Source organism: Oryzias latipes, chromosome 4 (assembly GCF_053564925.1).
Source record: "Oryzias latipes strain Hd-rR chromosome 4, Olatipes_Hd-rR_3.1".
NCBI classification, from domain to species: Eukaryota; Metazoa; Chordata; class Actinopteri; order Beloniformes; family Adrianichthyidae; genus Oryzias; species Oryzias latipes.
The window spans coordinates 31,930,014-31,952,991 of NC_136240.1; the positions used below are offsets into that span (position 1 = coordinate 31,930,014).

Below are 22,978 nucleotides of genomic sequence, written 5' to 3' on the forward strand. Positions count from 1 at the left end.
GATGGTATGTTTAATGTCAGCTATAAATCAACATTTAGGTGAGTGATTTAGCATTTAGGCCATGCCTGGTCCGTACAACGCGCACATCCGCAATAATTAATTCATGTAGTTGCTAAAATCTGCGCCACACAGAGAGACCACCTTCAACAGATTATCTGCAGTTTACGACCTTTAAACGTGACGCTTCTTTTTTAGCGTGTAATCAATTAAATATTGGAGCATACATTATTTTAGAAACAGGTTGTACTTTTTCCCGTTTAAAAAATGCATTTTCCAAAAAACAACAACATTGTAAATACATTTTCTCCTTTTCACAATCCTTTTTGCATTTTTAGAGTTCTTGAAAACTAAAATGTGAGTTTTTTTATATACTATAATAATTATATTTCTAAATAAAGTATTAAACTTCATAAAGAGCTAACGGGCAGTTATTTATGCTCTTAGAACAGTAGTTTAAATTAGTTTTCTCCACAATCTTCAGTGCAAAAATACAAATACTCTGTTTCTGACTGCATTCATTAATACTGGTAAACCTTAAAATACCCTTTTTTTTTAATTTATGCAATTTCTAGTTAACACACTCCCCACACAGACACCACAAACTCCTCAGATTTTGAGGATTTCTTTCAACATTTTAAATTACTTTCCAGAGTTCTGGACAAACATCTTCAAAAAACATCCAGGAGAGGACAAAGAGATGAATTCATTTTGAGATTAAACATGATTAGAGACTCCTCCTCCTGCTCTGCCATGTTTTCACAGATAATCCGCAATAACCTATAACACATTTTGTCAAAAGTCTTTTGTTTTACAAATGAAATGAACAGAGATCCTCTGAGCAGGGGTCTGCAACCTTTCATGCTAAAAGAGCCGTTTGGTCCAGTTTCTTATTGACCAAAACATAGAAAAAGCAGAAAAAGTCCCAAAGTTTACTGTTTGGAAAAATACACGTCATTTATATTTTTCTAGCAATTACTTAATTATAAAATGTAGCTTTTACATTAATTGAATTATTACAGTGTTATATTTTTTGTATATTATAAAGCACTTTTCTTTTATGTACATTGTAGTACAAACAAGATCCTTTGAAAATAAAATACACCTGTTCCAACTGAGGTCCTCCTGCTGCAGCAGATTAACCTGAAAGAAAAAATGAAGGAAAGTCAGGAAAAATGTAATTTTCTATGATTATAACTTTGGTGCACTGTCATTTCTTAGGAGTTGTGGTTAATGGATGTTAGAACATTGAGCAACCAGTTGCTTGGCAGTTAGCCTTGATTGTGGGTTTTACTCCACATTCTCTGCATGGAACCCCTCTGAGCGGGATTACTTGAGTAGCAGCATTCTAACAGACTCTTGTTCTCACATCTAGTTCATTTCCGTCTGGTTCCAGTTCCAGTTCCAGTTCCAGTTGCTCTGGTTCCCCAGCATCTGATGCAGAGCTCGTTTGGCCGGGCGACATCTGAGCTGAAATCAATTGGATCTTAAATTGTCATAGGTTTTTGAGGCCTTTTGATTTCAATGTTTAGTCAGCAGGGGAGCAAGTTATTTTAAAAATACATCACCTCATTAAAAAAATAAACATAAAGGTCAAAACTAAAAAAATCTATTACTTATTAAGAACATTAGTATTTTCCTTAAAACCAATTAGCCATAATAGAGGGATTACAGAGCCATATGTGGCTCCAGGGCCTCAGATAGAAGATTCCTCCTCTAGGGTATGGAAGCGATTATGTAGGATAAATAAAATGCAAAGTCAAAACCAGAAATGCTTTTTCATTTTCAAAATGAAAAAGCATTTTTTGATTCAAAAATATAATGAAAAAGCAAACCACCAAAATGCTTTTTCATTTCCTTCCTCAACACCGCTTATTCTGTCACTTAATTAAAATTAAAATTAAAATGGTATTTGACATTTCATTTTCAAGACGTTCTCTGGTAAATGTGTAGCATAATTCATTTAGAAATGTCTAATTTGACATTCAAAATGGATTAATAGAAATGCTTTTTAATTTTCAAAATGAAGCTGCATTTTTTGACTCAAAATTAAAAAGAAAAAGCAATACTTCAAAATGCAGAACGCATCACTGTAAGGGTGGGGTCATTTAAGATAGCACAAGGGTTAAAAAGCATTTCTGTTAATCCATTTTAATTGTCAAATTAGACATTTCTAAATGAATTATGCTACACATTTACCAGGGACTTTTTTGAAAATGAAATGTCAAATACTATTTTATTTATCATTTTAATTAAGTGACAGAAAAAGCTGTGTTGAAGTATAAAATGATAAAGCATTTTGAAGTATTGCTTTTTCTTTTTAATTTTGAGTAAAAAATGCAGCTTCATTTTGAAAATTAAAAAGCATTTCTATTAATCCATTTTGAATGTCAAATTAGACATTTCTAAATGAATTATGCTACACATTTACCAGAGAACGTCTTGAAAATGAAATGTCAAATACCATTTTAATTTTAATTAAGTGACAGAATAAGCTGTGTTGAGGAAGGAAATGAAAAAGCATTTTGGTGGTTTGCTTTTTCATTATATTTTTGAGTCAAAAAATGCTTTTTCATTTGACTTTGCTTTTTATTTATGCTACATAATCGCTTCCATACTAGGGGGTTCAAACACGGATTTTTAAATTAAAGGTGAAAACTAAATTGTCCGACTTTACTTGAACGCAAACATCAGGGGGCGGCTTTGTTACTGTTACTGTTCATTAAAGTTTTTTGGCAAATAATTCCTAATGATTTTGTTATTGAAATGTGTTTGCATTTTTTTTTCCAAGTTTCTCTCTAAAGTATAAAACTTTACCTGAAACCGTTGTTAGTTATGCTGTTAGCCGCCATGCTAACACGAACGTGGTGTGTTTGAGGTCCCGTCTGAAATCTGGGCTCTCAGCAGGTGTTTTACTCTCGCGGATGAGAAACCCCCTACCGTGCAGGAAGATGTGCCGGTGTGTTCGAACGCGTCCGGCATCCGGAAGCGGAGCAGCAGCAGCTCCTCCCCGCTGGCAGTGAAGTTTCTGGGGCTCTTTAAGAAGAGACCGGCTGTGTGTGTGTGCGGATCTGACTGTCAGCCGGCGCAGTGCCGCCCTCCTCGCGCATCCTGGCCGCTGCTACTTCGGGCGCAGCGCAGCTCCGCGGCGCCTCGGCACGGATCGCCCGTGTTGGGTGGAATTGCCCTCGTCCCGTCCCTCGCCGCCATCGCGGCTTTACTTGCAGGCGTGGAGGTTATCGGGACACCGGCGCGGTCATTTCCTCATCACGTCATGTATGTGTTGACTCTGCACAAATGACTTTTGCCGCTCTGGCCGGGATGGGAAGCCTCTACCAGCCGCACCGCTCTGTGTCTGTTTCTCCGCACCGCAGCCCCGCTTTTTGCCGGTCGCTTCGGTTCCGCCGGTCAGAAGGACTTTGATCAAATGAAGGACCTCTCCTCACACGTGACTGTGCCAGCAGAGCGAAGTTTCCATTGTGTTTCTGTCCGGTTGTTCGGGACCCGACCCCCTCTCCCCGGAAACCCCCGTGATCTGTAATTACAGCTCGATTCCAGCCGGACGCACTGACCGTGGGACTGTGTGTCAGAGCCCGGCATGTCGTCGGTGGTGGTGTCCGGGCGGAGTGAGCTGAGTCTGGGAGAGCTGCCCATGGAGGGATGGATGTCTCACCTGCCATGCGCGCTGTGGGACATCCCGCTGTACCACCTGGCCATCCCGGGTAGGCTGGCTTCTGTTCCGCTCAAATCCTGCGTTTTGGCGCACAGGAACACTAAGCGGTGAAAAGGCGCAGTGTTCCAAAAATCTTTCCTGGGGTGGCCACAAATAAATATATGGAAGCTACAAGCTGTATAATCAACGCACAATCGAATCTAATTTTAATTAAAATCAAATTAGGTGGGAAAAAAAGCTTTTGCGCACCTTTTTTTATGTTCTCTATAGATTTTAAGAGAAGTTATGTCACGAAAATATGTTCTCAAAGTTCACTTGTCAAAATTGCTTTTAAATATGTCGTTTTATCAGCTGTAGTTACTAATTATTTGTATTCTTTGTTGATGCTCACTCCAATGAAAATAACGTTTTTGGTGAGTTTTTCCCCCACATTTTCTTGTGCCATATTTCTTATGATGGAGAACATTTCTAAAGAATATTAAGCTTAAAATTGCATTTCAGTGTAACTCTTCATATTTTTGTGAATCAGGAGCAAGCCGACAGCTTTTTTTTATTTTGGCTAAAAACAGATTAATCGTGATTAAAAGACCACTGGGAACACGTGGAGTGGGACCACAATTGAGTGCAGGGTTTAAGTGGTTATAGCTGTATTGATGCTCCCCTTCTAGGTGCAGCGGGGGGGTGGGGGGGGGGGGTGTTGCATACTATTTCATTTATTTAGAATTAAACTTAATCTGCAGCAGCTACAGTGCTGCATTGGTGACACCTGTGTTACCTGTACCCCGTTCAGGCAGCCACAACGCCATAACCTACTGTCTGGATATGAATGACAGATCTCCTGTGGACCCAATGCAGCCAGACATGCTGCAGAAGCTGGACAAGTACATGAAGCCTCTTATTCGCCCTTTTGTGTACAAGTGGTCTATAACACAGGTACTGGCTCTTCCTGATGGCACAAGACTAAGACAACTGTGGCTCCACTGATTAAACAGAAAATGCTGTTCCTGTGTGAGTCCAGGAGTACACCATAAAGCAGCAGCTGGACTGCGGGGTCCGATACTGTGACCTGAGGATCGCACACAGGCCCAACGACAGCTCCACCGATCTGTACTTCTACCACGGCGTCTACACCACACTCACCGTGGAGGTGAGGCATGAAGACACAGATTTCGAAGTTTGGAAACGAATGGTATCAATTCAGATTTCAGTACGATTTCAGCTTTTAAGGCACGACCCCAGAGATCCAAATTCAAATGGAAAATGGTGTATACTAAAGCGCTTTTCTATCTTCTTCAAAGGCCTAAAGCGCTGTACAGTCACAGTCCCATTCACACACACATTCATACACACATTCACACACACATTCACAAACTCCGCTGCCAAACACTGGCGCCAACCTCCCACCAGCCACCACCAACCTTCATGGCCTAAGACATAAATATATCTTTTCTTAATGAGCACAATCTTCCTTTTCACAATTAATGGAATTAATGGACGTCACTTGAAGCTGGAAAAACCACACAATGCTCATCTTGTTGGGACTGAACTTGGTGAATGCTTTTAGTGTAAGGTGCAATTTTGGGCAGGATCAGGATTTGAATTAATATTTTTACTTTTTTTCTGGGGTTATGCATCTTCTGATAGCCAAGGGGTACATTTGTATAAACCCCTTCTGTCTTTTTTAAAAATGTATTTATTACATTTTATGTTTATTTTTTTAAGGGGGGAGAAGGAGGGAAAAAGTGTGAAAAAGAAAATTAAAGAGGGAGAGTAGAATGAAAAAAGAGGGAGAGAGAATAAGTGAATACAAGTGCCAAGCTGCTAATTTAAGTCGATTATGATTTTAAGCTTCATAACGTTTATACTAGATCTGCTAGAAAGACAAATGTTACATCCAAGAGGGAAATTCTGACACAATAATTGTACATTTTCTTTGTGCTCCTCAAAAGCAGGATGAGTACTAAGTATTGCATATTTACACTTTTTTCTTTATTCTCACAATTGTACTTATTTCAAAAAAGGACCCTGTTTCCACATTCATTTGATGCTTTTTGGCAGAATAACACTTGGTGGTTCCAATATGAACTCAAACTTTTGTTTTTCTGGCAGACTGTCCTGATGGAGATAAACGAGTGGCTGGATGCTCATCCTAAAGAAGTGGTGATACTGTCGTTCAGTCACTTCCTCGGCCTGAGCCAGGAGCTCCATGTGCAGCTGATTACAACCATTCGCAGCATTTTCTCTGCCAAACTCTGCCCCGAAATGGTACGGCTGGTACGCTTTATCAAGAGTGTGTTCCTTATTTTTTAGTATAAGCACATCAACTCAAAACTGTAGCATGGTCTGGCATGTCTGTATTGGCGAAACTTTAGTCGGATGCTGAGTCAAACTTCATACAGGATAAATCAACTGGAGGCTGCATTCAAACACATTTACTACCATAGTCATGAGTCCAGCTCTGCTGCAGTCATTGAGAGTTTTATCTTGATCTGCTTTTAATTTGGAATCAGAATTTACTGACAAAGCATTTGTCCTTTTAGTCCTACACATTTAGTTTATATATGGCCGAAGCCCAAATCAAACACTTTAAGACTAAAACAGAAACTAAAACCACCAAAAAAGGGACAATACAGTCGTTTTTATACAAAAATGTTAGAATCAAACTGAATTGTAGTGGTGGTTGAAGCTAATAAAACCGACCACTGGAATCACCATAAAGCAAAACCAGCATCCGTTTTTAGATAAAGCCCCATAACAGAAAGTGAAATGAAAAACTGCATTTAAAAGCCTCTGGCTCTGTCAGGATTGGCAGACATTCAGACAGTTTGTCACAAAAATGCACACAAGTGCATTCAGTCTAAGTGCAGATAGTGCATCTTTTTCAAACAGTTGGCATTTGAGGTCAAAGTAACATCTGTGCTCTGTGGATGCTCCAGCTGCTGCACGACAGGTGAATATCCTCATCACCTCTTTGAGAAAGATCGCAGCAGATCGTGAGCTCAATGCCAGTTTTCCCCAAAAGTGTAGGCTGACTTTCTTGCTTACCAAGACACACTGACTTCTGGGACAAACCTTTGGTTTTGTTTCAGTTCAGTTTCACCTACAGAGTTGGACACAAGTGCATGAAGACACGCACAACCCTAGGTTGGAGGGAAGTGCATTAAGTTCTTATTTTTTCAGAAGAAACAAGATCAAAACCTTCTTGGTCTGAGTTACCTATACTGGGTGTAACCCGCTTTGCACAACGTCCACACCTTTTTACTTAACCCGTTGGCTCCCAGGTTTACCGACAGAACGCAAACAAAGCAGGAAATCAACACAATGGTTAGTCATGCTGAGACAAGACTCGAACAATGTCTTCCCCCTGACTTTGGAAAACAAAAGCTCTGACAATCTGAAGAAAAGAGTCAATGTGGGTTAACAGGCTCTCAGGTTCTTTGATCTGTGGCTTGCTGCACGTCACACCTACAATCTTTTTTAAATGACGTTTTTTCGTTTGCCCCTGATTCACAACAATCTGAATAAATAAAAACCCAGAGATGCAATTTTAAGCTTAGTTTTCTCAATATATCATTAGAAAAATTCCACAAGAACACATTTAAAACACTGCCAACACAATTTTCATTTAAGTGGGTCTTTAAGCTTATGTCACACCTTGAATGAAAATCAATTTCTTTTTTTGTGCTGCAAAAAAACAAAAAAAAAAAACCCACAGAAACAGTTGGCTGTAATGGAGGCTGTTTTTTCTATATTAGTGTAAATGTTTTTTACAGTTGGGAAAGATATGAAATTAGGTGTCTTGCAGTGACGTGCGGTGAGGTTGATGGCTGGTGAGGCATTGAATCCTCTAGAGTCAGATTTACAACGAAAGAAAGAAATATTTCATTTATAAATTTATTATTAATAATTAATAATTTATAAATTATTAATATGTACTGTAAACAAATTAAAGTATACAGATGTGTTCAGCACAAATTTGACCCTCAGTAACTAATTCTGGTATTTTTCCAACTTCAAATTCTGCTGCTTTAATCAGTGTTATCAAATGTTGGCTGTGAAAATGATCATAAAAATAAAAGAAATGATTTTACATGATATTACATTTTATCACCACTGACTCCCATGTTATTTTAAAAAAACAAACATTGAAAAACATGTTTGACCTTACTTTTTGAGTCATTGCGCCGATATTTTCCTTTATTTTATTTGAGTTTCTCCCTCTCAATGGATAAAGACATCCTAAGTCTGTTTCTACGGCAGCAGTGTAACTTCAAAGTAGCTGTCAGCTCACGTCTGCCTCCAGCTGGTGAGGCATGCTTCAGCTGAAGCCTTTTCTGCGGGCCTACAGCAGTGTTTTGAGCGCACGTCTCTGTTAGCATTGAGTCCTGCCGTCAGAGATGAGGCACAGCGCTCCCGAGCCTCACCCGGAGTTTCCACTCCATCTGTGATCGCGCAATACTCAAATTGGGCGATTTTAACGTCAGAAACTGTGAAAACGTGTTGAGTTGACTGAAAATGTATATTTAACACAGATCTGTGGAAAATAATATTTACTTAATTTACATTTTTCTATTTTATCACGATTATGATTTTGCCTCACCTGACCGCACGTCACTGGTGTCTTGCAACGACTGTCAAGCCTGAGATTTGAACTCCTGATCAACCAGATAAACAAATGACCGCTCACCCACTGAGGTACAACCTCAGCTAAAACTGTCCAGGTTATAAAGGAAAAAGCTAAACAGATGAATCTCCTTTGTTTCAGGAGGAGTTAACTCTTCGAAAGTTGTGGACTTTGGGTTACCAGGTGATTGTGTCGTATGAACACAGCATAGTCAGCTCTCACAGCGACTTGTGGCCTCACATTCCGTACTGGTGGGCCAACAAATGCAAAGCAGAGGCTCTCATCGAGGAGTTTGAACGCAGGAAACAGCAGGGAAGACCAGGTAATCAGCTGACAACTGCATTTTCAAAGGAAACAACTATACAGCAGTGCAAAACCAATCTGATGTGCATTTGTGTGTTTTCCTAGGAGGTCTCTTTGTCACAGGAATTAATCTGACAGAGGATCTGAAGTACATCTGCACGCACCCCACAGAGTCTCTGAAGGACGTGGTGCTGTCCACGTATCCCACCCTGCTCAGCTGGCTCCGAGAACAGACTCCCGGCTTCAGAGTGGGCTCCCTCAACATCATTGCCGGGGACTTCGTCACCGAGAGCCACTTTGTACCAACTGTCGTCTCGCTCAATGAGAAACTCCTAAAATGGCCCTTATGACCTCTCGCCAGCGAGGCGGGCGCCATTGTTCTGCAATACGAGGGAGTAGCAGCATGAAAGTCGCACAAGTCTTTTTTAAGAGTAGCTTGAAAATACTTTAGCACCTAAATTATTCATATAAGCAACAAAAGCACTTGCTGAAGGCAACAACTGATTTACTTTTGTCTTAAAGTTGATGGGCTATTTTTTTTGAGAAGGTTCTACCTGCACTTATGTTTATTTCTCTCATTCTGCAAAGTACTGTAGCAGTTTATAGCAAGTCTGCTAGGTGCCCAGTTTTCGTTTATGCTCACTAAAGCAAAAATGTGCTACCACATTCAACTAAACAAAGGCATTTTGAGATGAATAAGCACAAAACATGATAGTCAGTGAGCACATGTGACTTTAAAGCAGAGAAAAAAGCTTTTAGATTTTAGCAGACGCTTGAACTGTGTGCTCATTTCTAACACCTAATGCAATGACCTTAGTGAATGTAGAAAACGTAGCAGAAAATATGCAAAATGCATGGAGAACTTGTTTGCATGAACTCAGTAATCAATGGCTTTGAGTTGAACTAAAATTGCACCTTTGTGCCTGTGACAATGAGCCTTTCTGATAAACAGGAACACTTTTGCATTAAGTTGTCAATCACCAATTTTTTAACTTCAAGACAGTTGGCAAACTGTCAATCATCATGCAGCGCCCAAAGGTTTGCATGGACGTCCGAACGGGTTAACCCAGACGTTTGTTCCCTTTACTTCCACTACTTCATTTCATTTTTCCCGTTTTTTAAAAAATATATATTTTTCCTTCTTCTGTTTGCATGGTGATGCTGCTGTGGGGAAAAAAAAGCTTTTCTGAGATTAGTCTGGAAAAAAAATGCCAACAGTAAACAAAGATTATTTCACTATCAGTCATTCATGAGAAGAAATGAAAGATTTTTGCCTGCCACTTCCTAAAACCAAGAATGCACTGCTTGTTGTAAAACAATTAGAAGGAAGAGATTAAATGGTACAGAAAAGTCCAGCTAACATCAAACATTCAAGCAGCGGGATTATGTAACGTTCAGCAACCTACTGTCACTTGCATCATACGAACAGAAATAAAGTTTGTTGATTTTTCCATCACGTTTTTTCTGTTTGAGTGGCGCTTTGTCTTTCGATTGGTTTATCTGTGCATTTATTATAACTGTCTTTGTAAACTAAAACAAAAGAAGTTCTGATTCTCAGGGAAACAGGAGCTTCTGCTGGCTGTTCCACCCGTTTCCAGGGTTGTTAACTGACGTAAAGGATATTCTTTACCTGTATCAGGTAACGGTTGAACACAATGAGAGAAACTATAACATAAAATGGAATTGGCTTTTAAAACATTGATGTAATTATTCTATCAAACCACCAAAATAGCAACATCTTTAGTTTTTTCTCCCCACCATGCTTCGTGAAGTTTTTTGTGCCAAAAAGTAATGTAACTTGAGCAAAGCAAAAGAAATCTTTGGCTTCAGGTAGTAGTTTTGTTGCAGGGTGAAAGTCCAGCCAGTCTGGCTGGAAAAGTTGCTTTGGGTTGTTGCCACGTACTCATAAAATTGTTTTGGCTCCACAATAAGCTCCTAAACATCTATTAACTTGGTATAATGTGAATTAGTTGCATTAAATAAATAAAAACCTGAGGGAAAAAACAAAATTGTGTGGTTTTTTTACAATATTTACGTGCACATTTTTTCAGGTACACTTGCATTTTTCTAAATATTCTGCATGATTCAATTTTAACTGCACATCGACTCAATTCAATTTCCGTTCATTTTCATTTATATAGAGCCAAAATCACAACACAGTTGTCTCCATGGACTTCACACCAATAATTCTACAAAAACATAGAATCAGTCCTAAAATATGAACAATGGGTAATTGTTAAGCTGCATGCCTGACCTTAGACCCTCTCCAAAAACAAGCACTGATTAATTCAAGTTTCCAAAGTGTGCATTCCTGTGATAATAAGCGATGAGCTATCTGAGCTATCTTTGATTGGTTGATTGTTGATTGAACCCGTTTCTATCCAGTTTCTATCTTTGGACCATTGTTCTGCTGAATCCAAATGCACTAATCAGTAATCAGACACAATCAGACCCGTGTGCGTTGAGTGAAACCTCTAAACAGTTAGGTTTGTTCCCTGTCATGATATTTGCAATTGACACCTCTTGTGTGATCGAATGTCTGCTTCCGGCATGCTAATGCTCAAACTGACCAGTGTTTTTGTTTAACAAAGACAGTCATGATGCTGTGGGTTCCTGTCTGAACATAACCATTTACTTCTGTATAGAAACCTGTGTCTTAACATGCATTTGTAGATTTTCATTTTCTTTTTTTTTCTAAAAAGCCGCAGAGATTGTCGGGTGATTCCGTGGATTTAATCTGGAACAAACAATAAAGGGTCCATAAACCATTGAAATGTAAAATCTGTTGTTAATATAAAGGGCAGAAACGCTGGAGGGAGGAAGTGGTCACGTCACAAACCTGACAGCTGGTGGAGTTCATTTACTTTGGTATAAGTATAACCAAGTCTACTATAGATCATGTATGCGTAGTGTAGCAAGTAATAACTGAATACTACTGAGTACCGAATTTTACAATACAAAGAAAGAATAAAAAATTCAACTCGAGGTTTACCACATTAATTTGAGTATGCCTTACTTACTCTACACTCAATATTAGTTTTTGCAAAGGGATTTTCCTTTTGCATCACAGCAAGTCTTTGTTTTTTTTAAAGTCCACCGACATAAATAAAGCCTATCACCACCTGTCAATCATATTAAATAAACAAACCGCATCTCTTTTTTTGCATAGATTTGATGTCCAAACTAAAACGAAGTGATATGGTAGATACAAAAAAACCTCCTGTGATTGGAAATATGCCTCTTCCCTGCCTGTTCCCGTGTGGCGTTGGGGGAATTCCGGCTGCCGCTGCTGCTGTGGCGGGGGTCTGGGTGTGGGGGTGGCTGGGCGCTCCTCCTCCTTCTTTTCACATTCCATCATCCATTTTAGAAGAACATAAACACTCACCTGAGCACAGGTGTTAGCTCACCTTTGCACTAATAGTTTGCATGATTGAATGAATGAAAGATTTCACACTAGTTGGTTTAAAGGCATAGGTATGCGTTCGTGAACACTATCTGTTTTGTGTGCATGTTGACATGTGGACATTTTTGCGGCTAGCAGGTGTGTTGATAATATTTGAGTGTGTGTGAACAGGCCCCGCCCTTTCTGTACTACATTTGAACCGTACCATAATGATTAACAACCAGTAAACCTGTCTGCTCTATGCTGCTTCATGGTCTTACCCCCCTTCCCCTCCTGTTATCACCCTCCTACCCCCCCCCCCCTCTCTCTAACGTCCCTCTCTCTTCTTCCCCTCTTTCCTTTTCCGTCCGGTCCAACACCAAAGATTTTCAGACATGATTGAAATTAATAAAGTTTGGCCTCAATTAAAAAAGGGGTTTATTCAGACATACCTTTGGTTTGTCTGAAGATGAATAACCCCTCTTGTTAAAATAAAATATGTCCAACACAAGAGGCCCTCAGCTCTCATCTGTTTGCCTAGCTGTTGGACAGGACAAGTTAAAAAAAAAAAAAAAAAAGGAAATATGCCTCTTTTCAAGTAAAGATGAAGGGAAAATGAGTGATTTGCTTTCTGGCTCCAAATGTTCATAGAAAATAAACGTCAGTCTTGCTTTCAAACACGTGACGACTTGTGATTTGGTTGAAGATACAACCTGAAGAAATCCGGAAGGAAACTTGTCCACGTGAAGTGAGCTTTAGGTTGAAGTGGTTGGGTAACGTGACGCGCGTGACGTGTGAACCATGTCAGCCTGAGACTAACTTCATTCCAGAGTAAAAACTGGTTTTCTGGTTTTGTCCACACAGCAGCTATGATTCCAGTTCCTTCCAGGAAGGGAGAAGCGCGTTCGTGTGACGCTGAAACCGGCTCCTCCGATCCAGATGCGAGTGCGCCTCCGCGGACGGACGGACGGACATGGACCCCCGCTTCCAGGACTGGATGTCAGCTTTGCCCGAGCAGCTGTGGGACATCCCGCTGAACCAGCTGGCCATACCCGGTAGTCCTTCCTCCTCCTCCTCACTCACTTCCTCATTGAGAAAATGAAAAAATCATTCAAAAAAAGAATTTGATGAAACTGGCTTCTAATTAAAACTAAGTAAATTGACATACTAATGTATACAAATTGTCTATTGTTAATTAAATAAAAAAAACAATTTCTATCCTTGGCAAAAAAAAGTAGTCTTAGGTGTACTACAAGTATCCTAATTTATTCCAAAAAGTGAGTCAGTGTAGCTAATTGAAGTTCACTTTATTCTATTAGGGGTGCAGTGATTAATCGATTCTATGCTGACGATCCAACCAAATCCATGTGTGTGGAAAGTCATTGAATTGAATCAACCTCAACCATTTAAAAACTCGATAATCAATATTGGAAAATACCATTTGGATTGACGCACAGTAGGTTCATTTTACTATAACGTAAAAACGACAGAGTGCATCACAGCATTCAACACATATGTGATGACAGCAAAAAGTGATGAATCCATCATTCCAGACCATCGTCTGGAAAAACGTAGTTTCCTAAAATGTGAATGGATTTGACATTAATTTTTGTTTACTTGTTTGATTGTACACATATTTATTTTGCATTTGATTATCTTGAAAGAAATCCAAGGAATGGGGAAAACTTTACCTGACCTGTTCAGTACCAGTCATTTCTCTCTGACTGGTTCAAGTTTTGGCTAAAGATTTTCTGGACTGATTTTAGTTGAATATTTGTGAATGAACCAAGCAATCGTATCGTCAACCACAAATTATGATATGATTCAAATTGTTGTTAAAAATCAATCATCACACCCCTACTATCTATATACCGCAATCTTAAAATGTTACAATTTAGTCTACAGTATTCAGTTTGTATACTTTTTACACTACATGTACATTGTCAATAGCAGGCATGTCCAAAGTCCGGGCCGTGGGCCAACTGCAGCCTGTATTCAAATTTTCCTGACATAAAATCAATGTTATGCACCCCAGCACTTTCTAAAAACTGTGTGCATGATTTCTTGGTTGTGATTGGCTAAATTCTGTCATAAAGTCTTGTAGGCCCGAGGCAACACTGTTGTGGGAGCCTTCGGTGACACGTTGTAGCTCATTTCTAATACAGCGTCACCTATAAACGACATGAATACATTGGTTTCTGTAATATATTCTATCGCAAAAAAAATAAATAAAACAAATTCACAGAAGCTGTCCCTCTTTGCAAAACGTTTAGACAACCCTGGTCTACAGTATACATATATGTATATAGTATACTATAGTACACTATAGACTATATACAATAGTATATTGTAGTATATAGTTTATACTATAGTATACTCAAACTGAAGTATATTAAATGAAAAAAAAAACTTCTGGTGAAATGTTTTTTGCTAAGGGTAATAGAAAAACAATGGAAATTCTTTATAGTTTATTAAAGTTTTATCAATTTTAATATATTTTGATAAGATTGATTAAGTCTCAAGTTTGTCAAAAACAGCCCGTTACATAAATATACTTGAGTAAAAGTACAGCAAATAGATCATGTATGCGTTGTGAATGCAGTCACAGAATACTATAAGTTTAAATTGTAACATTTTAAGTTTACAACATAGACAGTATATAAAAAGTAAACTTAAAGTATATTACCTTACATTTTATATGGAGTAACTATAGAAGTGGTAATAGACTTCTTTTTGCTAAGGGAGACATTAAAGACACAGACCTTCAAGTAACGAGGAAGAAGCATTTCTGTCTGACTGGAATTACATGTCGATTTCCTGGATTTGAATGTTTTTCATTCACATGTTTCTTTATGGTTCTTCTTGAACTCAGGCAGCCATGATGCTATGAGTTACTGTCTGGACATAACCTCTCCACTGGTCAGATCTGAGTCCGACTGCTTCCGGTTACTGGACAGACTTTTCTACTGCTTCACCAGGCCTTTCATCTTCAAATGGGCAACCACTCAGGTGTGGATCAAGCAACAGCCAAGCTTATTTTTGCAGCATAACAACAAACAGGCGCAGATTTTTCTGAACACATTTAACCCCATAAAGACCCAAACTCTTGTTTGATATGCCCTTTTTCTCTTTGACAGAACCCCAATTAAGCACAATGATATACTGTGGAGGCCAGGTCTTAAGAGGAAAAATATCTAAAGAAATTTAAATGATTTTTTTTTTTTTACAGTACAATGATACAGAACCTCCCTAACTGTTGGTTTGTTACCAAGACCATCAGTTAAAGATGCGCCTGAACACATCTTGAGTTTCTTATGAGACTTATCAAATTAAGAATTTTGCACTGAATTCAAGCAGAATAGAGTTAAAGATCCGTCTGACATCAGTCTCTGTTTCAGAGATTTTTTTAATGTAATTAAAAGCACAAAAATTAAAGGAGGGAAATTACATTAAAAAAAATAGAAAAAAATAACTTCACATGAATTGTGGATGAATGATAAAAAGGAAATAGAGCATAAAAACTTATATCTATACTTGAAATTTGAAGTTGTGTTCTGTAATGAGAGGAAGTATATAAAGTACTTTAAAGTACTTTTAAACTTGACAAAACTTGCTCTGCTTTGTGGCAGAGCTAGACCATTTTATATGGGGGGCGAGAGAGGGGCAGAAGACTTTGGAAGGGTGGCAAATGAGAATTGTTTCTTTTGGCAATTGGATTTCAAAGATAAAATGTGTTTTTGTGAGGGGAAGCAGCAGAGGTTTCCCCATTTGTGTCACGATAAACAGACTAAGTTCTGAGCGATTCTGTACTCTGACATCGAGGTCTGCAGGATGCCACTTTGACTGTGAACATGTAGATAAAACAGGAGATTTATTAGTCATCAAAAAAAGGATTTATTGCTCATCTCGCAGACAACTTACCCAGGTTTGTTCATATGGCCATTTGCGGAGAAAGCTCCCTCTGGGTTTGTTTCTGAACCCAGAAATCATGTGACACTGGAGCCGGATCAGCCCTGAAAGGGTCCAAAGTTTGAAGCAGTAACAAGACCCGAGACCCTCTTTGTTTACCCGACACCGTCTCACATGTGGAAAACAGGGGTGATAAATGGGAAATGAACCCACCTCTGAGCCTGAGAACCAAAATGAGAAAAAGTCCCATCTTGATGAAGATTAGAGGAAGTGCAGAGGTACAGAACTGAAGTCATGTGATCCACTGTGCAACAACAAAACCTCATAATTATAGCTTATAACGGAATAAAACTAAATTAATCATGAACTTAAATTCTTTCTATAATAAGTCTATTTGTTAAACAGAAAGATGTGCAGAAAAGGAGAAGTCAGTGTATAAATATAAACACACACATATATCATTTAGCGGTTGAATGAAGGTTTACTGTAAAGCAGCCCAAAGTTCCTGGAAGTGAAGATCTTCCTTATTGACATTGCATCAAATCTTCACTTTAAGATTTGCTTCATTTGGGTTCAGATTGCTGTTGAGGAGAACCATTCGATCTTCATTTGTGCTGTCTTCCGTCTCAACCCGTCCACTTTTCTTGTCAGGACAAAACCATTGAGGAACAGCTGTCGATGGGGATTCGGTACTTTGATCTCCGCATCGCGCACAAACCCCAGGACTCATCCAGTGACCTTTACTTCACACATGTCATTTACACACATGTAACCGTTTTGGTGAGTTTGGGGTCTCTCTCTGCAGCCTTCACTTCATTCCCCTGAGCGTCTGCAGCTCCTAACTGTGCTCTACTACAGGAGACACTTCAGTCTGTTGCTGCTTGGCTGAAGCTGCACCCCAAGGAGGTCGTCATCCTGGCGTGCAGCCACTTTGAGGGGATCGATGACCGATTTCACGAGTCGTTCATCGTCTGCTTGAAGAATCTGTTCGGGTCAAAGCTGTGTCCACGGGAGGTCAGCTACGCCCTCGTACAGGTAAAGAACTGATTGAAAGATGGGTGTTGCTGACTGTACTCCACCCCGCCACAGGAATCGGATCTGAGCCTGCGGAGTTTGTGGAAGTCCGGTTACCAGGTCATCCTGTCCTATGAGTCCCAGCTCATAGCCAGGCATCCAGAGCTGTGGCCTGCCATCCCTTATTGGTGGGCCAATAGTAACACAGCCCAAGGAGTCATCAGCTACCTGGAGTGGCACAAAGATCAGGGACGTCCAGGTAACACCGTCACAGGACTGCAGACGTTTTCCCCATGAAAATATACTAAATTTTCCTTTATTTTCTTCTTCAGAGAGCTTCTTCGTGTCCGGCCTTAACCTCACAGCTGCCAGGTCGTACATCACCAAGAACCCGAAGGAGTCCCTGCGGACACTAACCTTTAGAAACTGGAGCTGCGAGAGGAAATGGGTGCAGGAGCAGGTACCTGGATCAGGATCCACCAGCCTCAACATCATAGCAGGAGACTTTGTTGGGCCACTTCCACTCTGTTCGCTGGTGATTGAACTGAACCACAAACTGCTGAGGAAGATCAGCGGCCAAACCGAGACTCAGAAATAAAGCTTTTACCATCAAATTAATCCAGAATGTGCTCAGAGAGCTTCCAAAAGGGATTCCATTGCATATTCGCTTGTACAAAGCACAATAAAAACATCTTTTTATCAAGCTTGCTATAGTCCAGTCTTTAGTTTGCTACCAAACTGTTTGTTGTAGCGCCCATAAGCAGCATTGCTGATGATGACCTTGACAACAGCAGAGCCTTCGTCGGCGTTCACCTGCACATCCTGAACGGTGGCCTCTCTGTACAGCCAGCTGTGAAAGAGGACACACACACACAGAGTTACAGCTTCTCTACAGCCTGGTTTACACCGGTCCGTCTGCGGTCCCTCTCCCTTCTGTTACGTAAGGAGTCCGTCTCACGGCTGCCAGTTAGTTTACATTGGTTGAGTCCCAATTCCCACCCTAACCCCTAACTACTAAAAAACTAGATAGTGTGGCACTATGTAGTGCCCTGAATTTAAAAAAGCCATTCGGACACCGTGTTAACTACTTTTTTTTTTTTTTAATGGTGGATATGTCGTCATCGATTTCACAATGTTAAAATCTAATTTGATATTTGATATTGATGGCGTTTTGTAACGATTATTTATTAATCCACTGTCTTCTGAAGATAAAAACATTGATGATTTATTAAAAAACAACATTTAAATACATTTTTTTAGCAAAAATTGTTCCGATGCAATGCAATGTGGTCTAAATTTGTGGATCTAGTGAGCATCGATGCACACTGGTTTTTCGCAGAGACTTCTGGGTGATTTCCAGGGCACCTGAATTGGGAATTGTAGATTCGGACAGCACTACAAAATGGCGAACGCACTTTATAGTGCACTATACAGTGCTCTATGTAGCGCACTTTATAGGGGGTTAGGATGGGAATTGGGACATAGCCATCGTATCTGTTGTGTCTACGGTCCATCCCCCCACCCCCCACCAGGCCTCCAAAGTAGTGTTTTGTCCTGCCACCCCTGTGTGGTTTGTCCCTCTCTCTTCGCTCATGACCGTCCTGACTGAGTCCTTATAAAATGTTGTGTTTTTGTACTTCCAAAATTAAACATATGCCTAAACGGAAATCTGCAGTGGCGATGTGCGTTATCGCGTGGGCACGTCACCTTAAAAATATAATATAAAATGTAATAAAGTTTTATTTTAGGTAGAGCAAAATCTTTTATTTTGAAAAACATTTCTCCTGCTTTTTGATGCAAAATTGACACATCAACAGACCGGAACTGGAACTCCTGCCTAAGGCTTTCATTGCGGAGAGACGGACGTCAGACACTGACATGACAAAGGCGATGTAAACATTACGATTGATTAATGAACGTTCTACTTTTTTGTCAACACAACGAAGACGCACAGCAGACGGACCAATGTAGATCAGGCGTAACAGATAAAATATCTAGACAAGAAAGACATTCATATCATCACCTTAACTGATGTGAGCTGAGGTCCACCCTGAGAGCTAAAACCTGCTTTCCTGTGGACTTTAAGATCTCCTCTTCCACTGCTTTCCTCAGCTTGTCCAGTCCTCGCCCCTCCAGGGCAGATATAGGTATGACGTCTGGATTCACACACTCATAACTGTCGGACACATTTGATTTCATCAACAAAAAGGTTTTTAGTCGAGCTTGCTCTGCAGAAATCAAAATGGTACTTACAACCCCAAGGAGCAATGCAAGTTTTTATGCATCTCTTCAGAAAAGGTACACAAAAACTCACAAGTCAAACTTCAACTATATGAAATTTATGTGTCAAAATTAATGTTTAAAAAAAAAAACACACACAAAAAACATCTACTTCCCATAGTATTGAGGAAAAAGTTTTCATAGATGTTTAAACAAATAAATACAACATTTCATAATTGAGGCAGAGCTGGTAATGTCAATGAGATCACAGGAGGGAAACAACAATAAAAGATCAGGTGCTGCACATGAAGAACCGTCACCATTCTGATTATCCTTGGAGCTATTTTAACCCAAAAGAACTCAGACCCATTTTTCCTTAAAGGGAAAAAAAAGTGGGATATTCCAGACCCAGAGGCCCACATTACTCATGTTTGCTATACAGTAAACCTTTGTTTTTCGCGGGGGTTACGCTCCAAAAAGAACCTGTGATAGGCAAAATCCGTGAAGTAGAAACCTTTTTTTTTTTTTACAATTATTATTCAATTAAATACTCTATTATACATTGAAAAGAAAGAACAGACCATTTCACAGGCTCAAGCATTTGTTTCACAAATGAAAGTACTTTAGAAACAAATAACTTCTGTACTGTACTGTCAAATAATAATTTTAATCATCAATATGAAGCCTTCAAATTGCGGAGATTAGCCCCGCCCACCGCGACCCGAGTAATTGGATTAAACGGGAGAAAATTTAAAATGATTATGAAACAAAAATACAAAGTACAGTCGAACAAATAGTGACTCAGGTGTATTTCACTGCTCTTCAGACTGAGTCGCTGCATCCTGACTCCCCTCTGCAGTGTTTTCTTCTTTTGAATCCCGCGGTGCAGCTGTGTTTGTTCGGTAGAAGAACATAGTGATAGGCAGTTGTTGTCGTTCTTTTTTCAACGGGTTTTAGAGAAACTCGAAATTGCAAGAGAATTTGCACGTACATAATGTAAATTTGGCAAGCTGATTTACGTACGTGTAACATATTAAACTGCAACGTTATTGACGCACAGGTAGAGAAGAAGCGGAGTGACTTTTTAGCCAATCAGAATGCAGAACACAATGCACGATGCAAATCCGTGAAGTAGCGAAACCGTGAAAAGTAAACCGCGTTATAGTGAGGGATCACTGTATTTCTAATACACTGATGTCAACATGGAACCTATGGCACACATGATGGGTGAAAAGTGTTCCCAGTGGTATTTAATGTATGATTGTGGAGTTTTTAGCCAAAATAACAAAGAACGTGTTGTCTAGGACATAGTTTCTGCAGAGCGGCATCAGAAATTCACTTGTTGTTGGCGGGACCACTGGGGTGGAGCGACCCCCCCCCCCCCCTCCCTCTCCTCGTTGCAGAGTGGAGCAGGGAGCTTTTGGCCCGCCCAGCGTATTTTCTATTTCACAAAAAAGCTCTTTTTCAAACTGCATTTTGGCTCCTGATCCACAACCATGTGAATAAAGAAATGCTCAGAAATGCAATTTTAGGATAATTTTCTTTAGATCTGCCCTCCATCATGAAAAAATGCCACTGGATTAGAACATGTTAAAAAGAAACCACCATTTTAATCAGAGTGGGTCTTTAAAGGGTGAATACAGCTAAAGTAGTCCATGTTAGGCTTCTTCACACACACTTTCAAAATCAACATTAAACAGCCATTCAAATCTTTTTTTTTATTGTTCACAGCCAGAAATTGAGCAAAAGACCAATGGTTTTAGTCCACAAGGGGGCAACAATTACAAACATGGACAAATTAGATTATACACGTTTAGTCATCTCAGAAATCAAATGTTTGTGACCTCAACAAAATTGGTTCAAGTAGAAAATCTAAGAAAATATTGCTGCAGCTTTTAAAAAATAAAAAATAAATTAGAGATAAAGCTGCAAGGCTTACCTGTCAATGAGGTCAATTTTATTGTGGACTTCTATCATGGAGCTCATCAGCCTGTCTGGAATCTGAAGGTTCTTTAGGACACGGAAAACGTTGACCCTCTGGTTCTCCGTCTCTGGATGACTGATGTCTCTGACATGAACCAGGAGATCCTGGAAGAAGAGAACAACCCTTGATTAATCCATTACGAAAATGGAAGAACAGTATTTATTCAAAGTGAGTCAATTTTCTCGGTTTGGAGCGTTCCAGAGAAAGTCTGTGAAAAAAACATGACTTGGCATCACACCGAGTGCTTGATGTCTTCCAAAGTGGCGGAGAAGGAGTCGATGAGCTGATGGGGGAGCTGCGATAAGAAGCCGATGGTGTCCACGTACAGCACCGTCATGTGACTGGGCAGCTGACCGGCATGCACGGTCACATCCAAGGTGGCAAAAAGCTGGTTTCTGGGTTGAAGGCCGCTGTCACCAGTCAGAGCTTTGATCAACGTCGTTTTTCCTGCACACACGACACGAAGACGTGGATCAGCTAAAACTCTCAGAATTTGTGTTGTGCTAGCAGATGCTCACCACAGTTGGTGTATCCCAGCACCGATACGACGGGGAACTCCCTGTGCTTCCTCTGGGACCGGAGGAGGAGCCTCTTTCTACGAAGTTTTTCCAGTGCCGAGCGAATCTTTGCCTCCCGCTCCTTCAGCAGCCTCTGCTGGACCTCGTACAGCGTTTCTCCTGGAGGACAAAAGCGAGCCGAGTCCCTTCTTTGTGCAGCAGCAGCAAGCAGCCTTTCCTCTGTAGAGGTGCCTCACCTGAACCGCTGATGTACCTCGATCCTCCACCCTGCTGATCCAAGTTGGCCATTTCGTTTTTCAGGCGGGATCTGTTGTGCAGGTGAAGCAGAGTGTGCAACACTGTCAGGGACTTATTGAAACTGGAACACATGCTGATGCAGTTGCCTCGACAAGGGGATCTCTTACCTCAACAAGGGGATCTCTGCCAGTGAGATCTGCAGCTTGGCCTCCTTGGTCTTGGCGTTGCAGCGAAAAATATGGAGGACCACTGAATACCTGTCAAAGACTTTGACCCCCCAGGCTTCCTCAAACTCTCTCTAAACCCAAACAAAGACCTGTCAACATTTGTGGCAGAGCACCGATGGACTTCCGAGGAGCTCACCTCAGACAAAGCAGACAGGCGCTCCACGTTCACAAACACAGCAGTGATCCCTCCTGTTTGCCTGATCTTCTCTGCAAGGGAACACATGATCACACACATGCACGTGTGTGAAACTTTTTTTTTTTTTTTTTTTTTTTTTTTTTTTTTTTTTTGCACGTGTGTGAAACTGCTGCACGGAACTGTGGAGATGTGACGTCACCTGTCAGATACTGGAAGTTGCCTTTTCCAAATATACGCTTCTTCTCTGGCGTCTTGGTGGAGAGGATGAGCTGGTCCACCACTGTCCAGTTGTCCAAAGTATTCACCAGCCCCACAGCTTCCGCCATCATCAGCTCAGCTGCAAAGGTACCGGGTCACTTCTAAAGGAACGGGGCTTGAATGTCGTGATCATGCCGGGCTCGTTACCGGTGGTCAGGTGCTGCTTCCTGCTGCCCCATTTCACGTCAGGGTGCACGATGAAGATCCTCTGACCCTCTCCGACCCCCGCAGGGACCTGCTGCTGGAAGATCTCATCCACCTCACTGTCCCCCGGGACGTCCTGATCCTCACCTGCGGCTACGCTGTTGCAGCTGAAGTCATCGGGGTTCATGAGTACACACGCAGAGAGGGAAAACGGTCGGAGCTGCGGCGGGGATCCTCTGGAAGCAGCGTGCACGAGCCCGGAGGTCGCTGCTGTTTTCTGGGTAAAGCAGGGTCGGTGCAGCAGCAGAGGGAGCCACGACTTTATCCTCCTTAGGAATATCATGATGCTTGA

General features: G+C 40.6%; 3 protein-coding genes and 2 long non-coding RNA genes across 5 annotated transcripts; 2 read left to right on the forward strand and 3 right to left on the reverse strand.

The window, feature by feature from the left end:
• Positions 1–320: 320 nt before the first annotated feature.
• On the reverse strand, positions 321–3,356 carry LOC144991948 (uncharacterized). Its single transcript, XR_013655632.1, has 3 exons — positions 2,815–3,356; positions 1,367–1,467; positions 321–1,140 (listed from the first exon to the last, which is right to left on the reverse strand). It is a non-coding gene; the product is annotated as an uncharacterized LOC144991948 (long non-coding RNA).
• Positions 2,988–10,053, forward strand: plcxd1.1 (phosphatidylinositol-specific phospholipase C, X domain containing 1, tandem duplicate 1). The gene is made up of 6 exons (XM_004068389.5): positions 2,988–3,719; positions 4,461–4,603; positions 4,689–4,817; positions 5,780–5,935; positions 8,436–8,616; positions 8,703–10,053. The coding sequence occupies exons 1-6, from the start codon at positions 3,596–3,598 to the stop codon at positions 8,945–8,947; spliced, it is 978 nt and encodes a 325-aa protein (XP_004068437.1). The 5' UTR covers positions 2,988–3,595; the 3' UTR covers positions 8,948–10,053.
• Positions 10,054–11,277: 1,224 nt separating this feature from the next.
• On the reverse strand, positions 11,278–12,758 carry LOC144991949 (uncharacterized). Its single transcript, XR_013655633.1, has 2 exons — positions 12,568–12,758; positions 11,278–11,835 (listed from the first exon to the last, which is right to left on the reverse strand). It is a non-coding gene; the product is annotated as an uncharacterized LOC144991949 (long non-coding RNA).
• On the forward strand, positions 12,742–17,605 carry plcxd1.2 (phospholipase C, X domain containing 1, tandem duplicate 2). The gene is made up of 6 exons (XM_004068314.5): positions 12,742–13,034; positions 14,852–14,988; positions 16,540–16,668; positions 16,747–16,902; positions 16,978–17,161; positions 17,235–17,605. Exons 1-6 carry the CDS (start codon positions 12,953–12,955, stop codon positions 17,498–17,500), a joined length of 954 nt encoding a protein of 317 aa, XP_004068362.1. The 5' UTR covers positions 12,742–12,952; the 3' UTR covers positions 17,501–17,605.
• Positions 15,351–22,969, reverse strand: gtpbp6 (GTP binding protein 6). The gene is made up of 10 exons (XM_023954504.2): positions 22,630–22,969; positions 22,424–22,561; positions 22,225–22,295; positions 22,029–22,159; positions 21,861–21,931; positions 21,625–21,783; positions 21,345–21,553; positions 21,062–21,210; positions 18,926–19,078; positions 15,351–17,752 (listed from the first exon to the last, which is right to left on the reverse strand). The coding sequence occupies exons 1-10, from the start codon at positions 22,967–22,969 to the stop codon at positions 17,611–17,613; spliced, it is 1,563 nt and encodes a 520-aa protein (XP_023810272.1). The 3' UTR covers positions 15,351–17,610.
• Positions 22,970–22,978: the final 9 nt, after the last annotated feature.